This window comes from Coregonus clupeaformis, unplaced genomic scaffold, assembly GCF_020615455.1.
Source record: "Coregonus clupeaformis isolate EN_2021a unplaced genomic scaffold, ASM2061545v1 scaf0755, whole genome shotgun sequence".
NCBI classification, from domain to species: domain Eukaryota; kingdom Metazoa; phylum Chordata; class Actinopteri; order Salmoniformes; family Salmonidae; genus Coregonus; species Coregonus clupeaformis.
This window is the reverse complement of record NW_025534210.1, coordinates 1-11,145: the sequence shown is the minus strand read 5'-3', so window position 1 is coordinate 11,145 and position 11,145 is coordinate 1. Positions and strand designations below refer to the sequence as shown.

General features: G+C 45.2%; 1 protein-coding gene across 1 annotated transcript; it reads right to left on the bottom strand.

Annotated features, from left to right (window-relative positions):
• Positions 1–1,397: 1,397 nt before the first annotated feature.
• Positions 1,398–6,955, bottom strand: LOC121587456 (RING finger protein 44-like; the record flags this gene model as incomplete). Its single annotated transcript, XM_045216622.1, has 5 exons — positions 1,398–1,566; positions 1,772–1,871; positions 5,697–5,818; positions 6,564–6,651; positions 6,847–6,955. Coding segments are annotated over 5 exons (482 nt in total), but the record flags the coding sequence as incomplete, so codon positions are not given.
• Positions 6,956–11,145: the final 4,190 nt, after the last annotated feature.

Here is an 11,145-nt window from a genome sequence, read left to right as displayed (position 1 = left end):
AGTCTATGCAAACCCCTCAGCACTGCCTGGGATCCAGCCGGCACTGGTTTTCCAGAGGGCCAAGGCTGGCGAGGAGGATGGATGTGGTCATTTGCAGAAAGGGCAGATGGCTTCACAGAGAGGCAGTGCTTTGTCCCCTCCCCTCCTCTCCTCTCCTCTCTCCGAGGACCCTCCCCTTCACCAGAACAACAAGGTAAACTCCACAGCTCTCCTCCTCTTCCTCCATCCAGTCAGTTGTGTATCACAGTGTGGAGTAACAGGGCAGGGAGGAGGAGGGAATATATATCCGACAGGTCGGTGACGGTGCATCACTTCCATCATTCTCAGTGCCAGATGAGTCCATAACCTCAGGCTTATTTTAACCACAGCAAGTCTTACTTTCACAATAGCAGATTGAACAAGAAAACGACCAAAAAGAGATAGAACTATTGAAATCATCAACACATTATTGCGAAACATACATTATTAACAGGTCACTTTGCCCATCAGTCGCCTACACAAACATGCATCTATGATGGTCAGTCAGCCAGCGGAATGATCTAGTCTCCTACAGTTTTAACCGTGTTGAAGTATTCCTATTATTGGTCTGCTGATTGAACAACGTGTGACGCCTCTCTCCCTCTCTCCGCTCCACCAGGCCCTCACACACCACCCCCCCCACCCACCGTCATCACCATCTCCCATGCAGGCAGCTCCAACTCCCATCTGTCACAAAGAACTAACCAAAACCACAAGATAACAAAAAGTAAAAACCTTGTAAACGTAAAAGCCCAACGACAACAACAACAACAACATATGGTAGGTCACATCTTTGGAATCTGCCACACTGGGGCAGGCAGAGGGGCAGATCGAGGAGGTGGATCATTGGATATCCCAGACAGACAGACAGACAGACAGGCAGACAGACAGACAGACAGCCCACACAGAAGAAGACAGACAGACAACACAACGAAACAGACAGACAGACAGACAAGCAGACAGACAGACAGACAGACAGGCAGACAGACAGACAGACAGACAGACAGGACTATGAGGCTGTAGTAGGCTGTAGCTTTTCATCAGACGCAGCAGTAGAAGAACAGCAGAGGTACGACCGAGGGAGGGGCTCCAAACATACAATCTTAGATTGCTTATTGTTGTTGAGGTGGAGCAGGAATGGTGGGGGGAGGAGGACGCAAGCAGGGTAGGTGGTAGGAGTGGTGGTGGGGGGCCGCAGGGACGCAAGCAGGGTAGGTGTGGTGGGGGGCGAAGGACACAGGCAGGGTAGGAGTGGTGGGGGGGGTGCAGGACACAGGCAGGGTAGGAGTAGTGGGGGGGTTGGGGGGGCGCAGGACACAGGCAGGGTAGGAGTAGTGGTGGGACGACGACGCAGGACGCAGGGTAGGAGTGGTGGGGGGGGCCGCAGGACGCAGGCAGGCTGAGGCTGGCGCTAAGACAGACAGACTCTGTGGGTTTAGTTTTGTGCTGCTTTCCAATCAAAGACCTCAAAAGCCTGGGTGTCACTCACTCCACCTCGCGGTGCACCTCTGACGCGTCCGCCCGGCAGATTGGACAAGTGCGATTGGTCTGGGAGGAAGACAGAGGAACAAAAAGAGGTGTTAACCTGTCCATCGCATTAAGGTGAAGGCTTCGTCCCCAAATGGCACCCTACGCCCTATATAGAACACTACTTAGGGCCATAGGGCTCTGGTCTAAAGTAGTGCACTATGTAAGGAATAGGGTGCCATTTGTGATGTACTCTAAGAGTTAACGACGGATGACATCAGCTTACCTTTAACCATTTGTCGACACACTTAGCGTGGAACTCGTGGTTGCAGGGTAATACTCTCAGTAGCTGCCTACACTCAAAGTCACTAAAGCACACGACACACCTGGAAGACAGACCTGAGCATTACACAGAAGTATGACATTATTTGATGTTTTTGAATAATACAAGTTGTAAATATGCTTCATGAGTAGTTCATGACCCTGGGGTGGCAACACATAAGGGTTTCCTATTGTTTTATACCGTTCAATACAACTTCAGCATTTTCACAAAATGTCTGCATTTCCTGCACTTTTGTTATCATGTCCACACTGTGCCACGCAGCATGGTAGCAAAAACTCTAGGCCTAGTTAACTGGTGAACGGTTGGAATCATGGATTATAGTGGGCTGCACCTTGAATACGTTGTTGTTTGACATGACAACGAATGAATAAGCCAGGGAGGAATGATTGACAGGGTAGGAACCAAAGTGTTGTTTAGTCTTTTCCAGGGGACCCTAATTAGATGTTACATTACATGTTGTTTTCTTACTTTCATGTAGCTAGCGAACATATTTCCGCTTCGCCCATTCCTCTGGGATTTAGAAGATACCGTTGCACCAACAACACGCTGACCTAGTCCTACACCATCACTGGCATTAGGCTGTATTAGCTAGCTAGTCCTACACCATCACTGGCATTAGGCTGTATTAGCTAGCTAGTCCTACACCATCACTGGCATTAGGCTGTATTAGCTAGCTACGTGTGCTGACTAGCCAGGACAAACTCATTTTCACAATTTCACTAATATCAAAATCAATAAAATCATAGAATGTTTTTGGGTTCATTTAGTCATTTACCTGATTATGTAGAATCATGTAGAAAAATTGCTACAACTACCATTTATATTCCTAAAACTGTTGCTGCTATCCTGTTGTCATGTATTATTTATATATAGCCGAGTGTCAAAACACCAGTTTTAAAATGTCCAAATTCATAATCAATATGCTGAAATAACAGGTTAAGACATTTTAACTAATTTAGAAAAAATAAAACACGGAAATATTACATTTACATAAGTATTCAGACCCTTTAATCAGTACTTTGTTGAAGCACCTTTGGCAGCGATTACAGCCTCGAGTCTTCTTGGGTATGATGCTACAAGCTTGGCACGCCTGTATTTGGGGAGTTTCTCCCATTCTTCTCTGCAGATCCTCTCAAGCTCTGTCAGGTTGGATGGGGAGTGTCGCTGCACAGCTATTTTCAGGTCTCTCCAGAGATGTTAGATCGGGTTCAAGTCCGGGCTCTGGCTGGGCCACTCAAGGACATTCAGTGACTTGTCCCGAAGCCACTCCTGCGTTGTCTTGGCTGTGTGCTTAGGTTCGTTGTCCTGTTGGAAGGTTAACCTTCACCCCAGTCTGAGGTCCTGAGTGCTCTGGAGCAGGTTTTCATCAAGGATCTCTCTGTACTTTGCTCCGTTCATCTTTCCCTCGATCCTGACTAGTCTCCCAGTACCCAGAGCATGATGCTGCCACCACCATGCTTCACCGTAGGGATGGTGCCAGGTTTCCTCCAGACGTGACGCTTGGCATTCAGGCCAAAGAGTTCAATCTTGGTTTCTTTAGACCAGAGAATATTGTTTCTCATGGTCTGAGAATCCTTTAAGTGCCTTTTGGCAATCTCCAAGCGGGCTGTAATGTGCCTTTTACTGAGGAGTAGCTTCCATCTGGCCACTCTAACATAAAGGCCTGATTGGTGGAGTGCTGCAGAGATGGTTGTTCTTCTGGAAAGTTCTCCCATCTCCACAGAGGAACTCTGGAGCTCTGTCACAGTGACCATCTGGTTCTTGGTTACCTCCCTGACCAAGGCCCTTCTCCCCCGATTGCTCAGTTTGGCCGGGCGGCCAGCTCTAAGAAGAGTGTTGGTGGTTCTAAACTTCTTCCATTTAAGAATGATGGAGGCCACTGTGTTCTTGGGGACCTTCAATGCTGCAGACATTTTTTGGTACCCTTCCCCAGATCTGTGCCTCGACACAATCCTGTCTTGAAGCTCTACGGACAATTCCTTCGACCTCATGGCTTGGTTTTTGCTCTGACATGCACTGTCAACTGTGGGACTTTATATAGACAGGTGTGTGCCTTTCCAAATCATGTCCAATCAATTGAATTTACCACAGGTGGACTCCAATCAAGGATGATCAATGGAAGCAGGATGCACCTGAGCTCAATTTCGAGTCTCATATTAAAGGGTCTGAATACTTAAATAAGGTATCTGTTTATTTATGATACATTTGCAAAAATTATTAAAAACCTGTTTTCGCTGTGTCATTCTGGGGTACTGTGTTTAGATTAATGAGGATTTATTTATTTATTTAATCTATTTTAGAATAAAGCTGTAACGTAACAAAATTTGGAAAAAAGGAAGGGGTCTGAATACTTTCCGAATACACTGTATATAGAAAAGTATGTGGACACCCCTTCAAATTAGTGGATTCAGCTATTTCAGCCACACCCGTTGCTCGAGCACGCAGCCACGCAATCCCCATAGACAAAACATTGGCCTTACTGAAGAGCTCAGTGACTTTCAACGTGGTACCGTCATAGGATGCCGACAGTCAGTTCATCAAATTTCTGCCCTGCTAGAGCTGCCCCGATCAACTGTAAGTGCTGTTATTGTCAATTTTAGAATAAGGCTGTAATAGGACAAAAAGTCAAGGGGTCTGAATACTTTCCGAATTCACTGTAGTAGCCATTTATCAACTAATCTCCTTGTGGTACAATGTTTACGGTAGATGGCCCAATACGAAATAGGAAACGATACACTTTTTTGTCAGGATAATTTCAACGAATCATCTCTCCACAGGTTGTTCTAAAAAGTGACAGGGGTTTGGCTTTCGTTTGAGTGATAGCTTGACTGTCAAATCTGTGTATTAGTTTGTGGCCAGCGACTTTTATACAGAGTGCGCCGCTAATTGTCTTTTGACTTTGAAAAACGACAACAGCGTTATAAATCCTGCGACGGACAGGCGCGTATGACAAAATCAACGGTATCAAATTAATAATATTAATCTGATTCAAGCAATCGATTTAGAGTCAGCGTGATGACTTTACACTTTTATAATAACCAGTGGTGTGTATTCATGGATGCCAAGGGAAGCCAGGCTTCCTCAAAAAAATTTACCAAGAAAAAAATGTATATACATTTTCTTCAAGTCAAGGGAAAATATGTCAAGGGAAGCAAGTTTTGATTTGTCTTCAGACCAATTACATCAGAAGCCAAACGTAATTATTGACAGGAAAAAACTTGAATTGTTGCATCTCGTTGTGTTGTCCTCCAGTGGCTAGCTAGCTAGTTAAAATCATCCCTTTCCTAAATTAGCCATGGAGGGAGATAGGGATTTTGGACTTAACTTTTAATTATCCGTACTGGCCAATGATTATAAAGTCGATTCTGATCCAAGCGTAAATTCTGTGGTTTGCTGTGGTTAGCAGCAGTGTGACAGGGGGCGGGGCTTGGTGTGACATGGGGTGGGGCTTGGTTGACAGGGGGTGGGGCTTGGTGTGACATGGGGCGGGGCTTGGTGTGGTTAGCAGCATGCACCAGAAGGAGAGGGAGAAAGACGACTCCAGTAGCAAACAGAGTAAACTAAAAAAAACAGACATTACACGCGCTGGAGATGCAGATCACATTTAACAAACCAAATATTGAAATACCGTTATAGAAATTAAAGTAAAAACCCAAACCGGTCAGTGCATAAATACCGGTATATAGTAAAATACTGTATGCCGCCCAGCCAGCCTGCCAGCCTGCCAGCCAGCCAGCCAGCCAGCCAGCCAGCCAGCCAGCCTGCCAGCCAGCCAGCCAGCCAGCCAGCCTGCCAGCCAGCCAGCCAGCCAGCCAGCCAGCCAGCCAGCCAGCCAGATAGATAGAGAGAGAGAGGAAGCTTATCTTACAGCGTTTGTTCAGATTGATGGTTGTCGAGGTTGAACCTGTAGGATGGAAGCTGCTCAATGTCTGCCTTGGTGATTCCTCGTGGTTTAGCCTCTCCTAGCCTCTCAGCCAGGTTCAGTAATGCCTGAGGGACAAGAGGGTGAGAGAGACCAATATATTTAGGGCCAGTTGTTTTTGGTTTATTTACATTTTTATTGACCGGTAAATTTCCAGCATTATCCACTAGGTTTGCTGCAGTTAGAAAATCCAAGGAAATTGTATTTAATTGACACAAGCTGTCTCCAAATCAATCAATCAATCAATCAATGCCTGATTGATTTTTTAACTACAACTTCCGAGTCTGCTGGAGAGGATCAGCTTGAGCAAAGTGAGGTGTAGAATCACTGATCTACAAATAGTATTCCCTGCCAATTAATAGTATTCCGTGCCAATTAATAGTATTCCGTGCCAATTAATAGTATTCCGTGCCAATTAATAGTATTCCGTGCCAATTAATAGTATTCCGTGCCAATTAATAGTATTTTCCCCATTAAGATTCATAGAGCTCCGCCTCCCCTCGCCTAGGGGATCCCCCACCAAACACTCGCGCACAACCACACATTGATTGGATTGTGTTCTAGCTAAAGTCAATTTCCTAGTATTTTCTACCTGCAGCAAACCTAGTGGATAATGCTGGAAATACAGGTAAAAAAAAAAAAAACATCCAAAACAACTGGCCCCAATATATAATACATGTGCAGGTACAAAACACAGAAACACACAGACACAGAAAGAAACACACAGAGAAACACACAGAGAAACACACAGAGAAACACACAGAGAAACGCACAGTGTGTTTGGTAAGTGTATTGATGACCTGGTCCTCTCACCTCATAGTTCTCCATCTCCACATCATCTACGTCCAGGTCCAGACTGATGGCTGGTCCCACTGCTGTAGGAGGCACAGGAAGCATCGACCTGCACAGAGACACAACGGTCACACATCACCCAGACTAAAATAAGGATGTGGAAAAAGGCAATGTATTGAGGGTATGTTCAGTTACGTTAGCACCTCACCTTGTACGATTTTAGGTCCTGAACGACTTTGGGTCATTGAAAAGCACTTTGTAAAGTACCTGTATCATTTCGTTCTTTATTTCATTTCATACTCACAGGAAGTACGGCAGGAAGCCTGGGTAGTAGGGAGGTGGAGGCGGAGGTGGGGGCTGCTGTAACCGGTACCTGTGGCGTTGACACGCCACGGCAGCATGTGGGGGTATGGCTGAACAGGAGACAGAGAGAGACGTAGCTGTTAATCAAATCAAATCAAATCAAATTCTGTTATTGGTCACATACGCCAGACCACAACAAAGTGCAGACATCCACATGAAAATGTTATTCCAGCCAACTACTAATCAATAGTTAAGTTATTTTAACAAAAAGTAAGAATGTAAAACAACAACAAAAAAAAAAAAAAGTGAAAATAAAGAGCAGAAGTATAAAGTGATTGTGAGGCTATATATACAGGGGGTAACGGTCAGAGTCAATGTAAGGACGGCTAGTTGAGGTAAAGTTGTAGGTAATATGGTACATGTGGGTGAGAGTTAAGTGACTATGCATAAATACTTAACAGAGTAGCAGCAGCGTAAAAAGGATGGGGTTGGGGGGCAGTGCAAATAGTCCGGGTAGCCGCGATTAGCTGTTCAGGAGTCTTATGGCTTGTGGGTGCTGTTGAGAAGTCTTTTGGACCTAGACTTGGCACTCCGTACACGCTTGGCCGTACGGTAGCAGAGAATTAACATCTATGACTAGGGTGGCTGGAGTCTTTGACAATTTTGAGGGCCTTCCTCTGACACCGCCTAGTAGAGGTCTTGGATGGCAGGGAGCTTTGCCCTCAGTGATGTACTGGGCCAGTACAGCACTTACACCACTCTGTAGTGCCTTGCGTCGAGGCCGAAGCAAGTTGCCATCCAGGCGTGTGATGCAAAATCCAAACAGGATGCTCCCCGATGGGTACCTTCTTAGAATTTTTTGAGGATCTGAGGACCCATTCCAAATCTTTTTAGTCTCCTGAGGGAATAGGCTTTGTCGTTGCCCTCTTCACGACTGTCTTGGTGTGCTTGGACCATGATAGTTCGTTGGTGATGTGGGACACCAAGGAACTGAAGCTCTCAACCTGTTCCAGACTACAGCCCGTCGATGAGAATGGGGGCGTGCCTCATCCTCTTTTTTTTCCTTAGTCCAGCAATCATCTCCTTTGTCTTGGTCACGTTGAGGGAGAGGTTGTTGTCCTGGCACCACACCAGATCTCTGACCTCCTCCTAGAAGCTGTCTCCATCGTTGTCGTGATCAGGCCTACCACTGTTGTGTCGTCGGCAAACTTAATGATGGTGTTGGAGTCGTGCCTGGCCATGCAGTCATGGGTGAACAGAGAGTACAGGAGGGGTCTGAGCCACGCACCCTGAGGGGCCCCGTGTTGGGAGGATCAGTGTGGCAGATGTGTTTGTTACCTACCCTTGCCACCTGGGGCGGCCCAACAGGGAAGTCCAGGATGTCAGTTGCAGAGTGGAGGTGTTTAGTCCCGGTGATCCTTAGCTTAGTGATGAGCTTAGGGCACTATGGTGTTGGAATGCTGAGCTGTAGTCAATGAATAGCATTCTCACGTAGGTGTTCCTCTTTGTCCAGGTGGGAAAAGGGCAGTGTGGAGTACGATAGAGATTGCATCATCTGTGGATCTGTTGGGGCGGTATGCAAATTGGAGTGGGTCTAGGGTTTCTGGGATTATGCTGTTGATGTGTGAGCCGGTGACCATCTTTCAAAGCACTTGCAGTGGCTCACAGACGTCAGTCTGCCGTTATGGTGGGTAAGTCATTTAGGCAGGTTATCTTAGTTCTTAGGCACGGGGACTATGGTGGAATCTGCTTGCTTTGGTATTACAGACTCGGTCAGGACTTGAAAATGTCAGTGAAGACACTTACCAGTTGGTCAGCACATTGCTCGGAGTTAATGGTGTTAACATGGTGGTGGGTGAAATATCCTGTGGAAGTGACTGATTATTTAAATGGGAATTACGCTAGTTCTGTAGCTTTAGCTAGTTCTACAATCTGGAACCCTTCCCAGTGGTAAGGCTTTAGCTAAGCATCACTTCCACACAAGCATAGCATGAGCTAGCTAACCCTTCCCAGTAGTAAGGCTTTAGCTAGCATCCTTAACACAGCAAGCATAGCATAGAGCTACAAACCTTCCCAGTGGTAAGGCTTTAGCTAGCATCACTTCACACAGCAAGCACATAGCATAGAGCTAGCTAACCCTTCCCAGTAGTAAGAGCATAGCATCACTCACACACAAGCATACATAGAGCTACTAAAGCCTTACCACTGGGAAGGGTTAGCTAGTTAGCTATGCTTGCTGTGTGAAGTGTGCTGAACTAAAGTTTACCAAAAAAAAAATTGAACATTCAATTGCAAAAAAACATTGAAAATATTCCATTGGCTCTGTCAGGGTCCATATTGGGTAGACATCATAGGAACACCAGGGAATTACTATGAAATAATACATCATATCAGTTGTGTACATTGGCCTCGTTTTTATTTGACCAATGTATTATTTTTCTATCTCCTTAAAGTCGTCATCTCATCTCTGATCAGGCAATAGCAGTCAGCCAGCCAGACCATCTAAATGTCATCTCTGTGCTCCTGTACTGTCCCGTCTTTAGTCATCTATTTAGCTACCACTCCCTAAGTATGCTGCAGAAATGCCTGACTAAATCATTTGACTAGTTCTTTAAAGTAGATAAGGCATATACTTTCAGGAACTGTCTCTGTCCCTCTCACCATCATGTTGTGCACATTTCCTCTCTCATGCGGTCCTTACGGTCTGTGTGTAGATCTAACCTAACGTAGCAGGCGTAAAGTGGTATCCCGAACTGAGATCTGTATACCAACGAGGAGATGCTCGCGTCTATGCCCTAATAATGGAGCGGATACAACAAAAATAAGTCGGAAACGGTTGGGCTGATGGATCGATTTGAGGCGAGTGAAACCCCCGCCGCGCCTTCCCTCTGAGCTGTGAAAAAAACTGGCGTAATTGATTATGGTCATTGTAGTTCATTGCCACGTTTCTGCAGGTAGGTTGAATATTTGTTTAAATGGAAACTACAACCCCATAGTTCGACTTGATTTCTCAGAATGGGATTTGATTTTCTCCCCTAGAGAACGATGCGTTAACACAATAAAACCAAAAAAACCAATGAATTCAAGTACGACCGACGTCCGTCAATTAGTTATTTAATAACCTCTTCAAAAAAAAAAAAAAAAAACTAAAAGCAGGTTAATTCGCCAGTACTCACATTCACTTCTATCTTCCTTCATACTGGTTATGAGACCATAAAAATGGTGTCCACAAGTTCATCTGACTCTGGTGAAGAGACAAAAGGCCTAATGGCCAAAATCCTGAACTATCCTTTTAATAAGGTAAAAATTACACTATCGTAATTAATCAGTAGTCACGACCGCTATGTACTTCCTTAAAATGGTCTCACAAAAAATGTCCAAGCGGCTGGAAAAAAATCCTGCCTGGCACTCTCCAATGTACTTCACAAAAATACAAAACACAACATGCACAAATTTCAAAAGATTTTACTGATACAGTTCATTTAAGGATACTTCAGTCAATTTAAATAACGAAGAAATTCAAATCTATGGATTTCACATGATTGGCCAGGGCAGAGCTATGTATGTGGCCTGAGGCCATGGTAGGCTCACCAAATCAGAGCCAGGCCGCCCAGGCCAATCAGGAATGAGCTTTCCCCTACAAAGGGCTTGTATACAGACAGAAATACTATGAGCACCCTCCTGGTCATGCTGTTTAATCAGCTTCTTGATATGCCAACACCTGTCAGGTGGATGGGATTATCTAAACAAAGGAGAAACGCTACTAACAGGGATGCAACAAATTTGTGCACAACATTTGAGATAAGCTTTTAAAGATGGAATACTGGGATCTTTTATTTCAGCTCATGAAAGATGGGACCAGCATTTATATTTTTGTTCAGTATAAACCTTTCACGTCCCATGATCCCGGATAGCACCAAACCTTACTGCCATGCACAGGTTGTGAGTCTACAACAGCTCAACACATTGGAGATGCTGAATGAAGAGGCCTTTTTTCGTTGCATAAATTTTTATTAATGCATTTAGACTCTTTTTTGTAATTACATACCTGCTTTCGTAACAGGAGTAATGACTTATAGTTGCTATGAATGGAGTTTCACCAGATACGGCTCAGCTTAGTTGAAGCCTTATGATGCAAGGTCTACCACTGAGAAGGCACTTTGTGGTGCAGAGGCTCCTGAGGAGGTACTGGAGGGGGACAGAGGAGACATCGCTGGTGGGTGGTGTGGTGTCTGAGGAGGGCAAGAGAACGTCCCAATGGGTGCTGGTCCCCCTGAGATCCACCTCATTCTCTACCCCT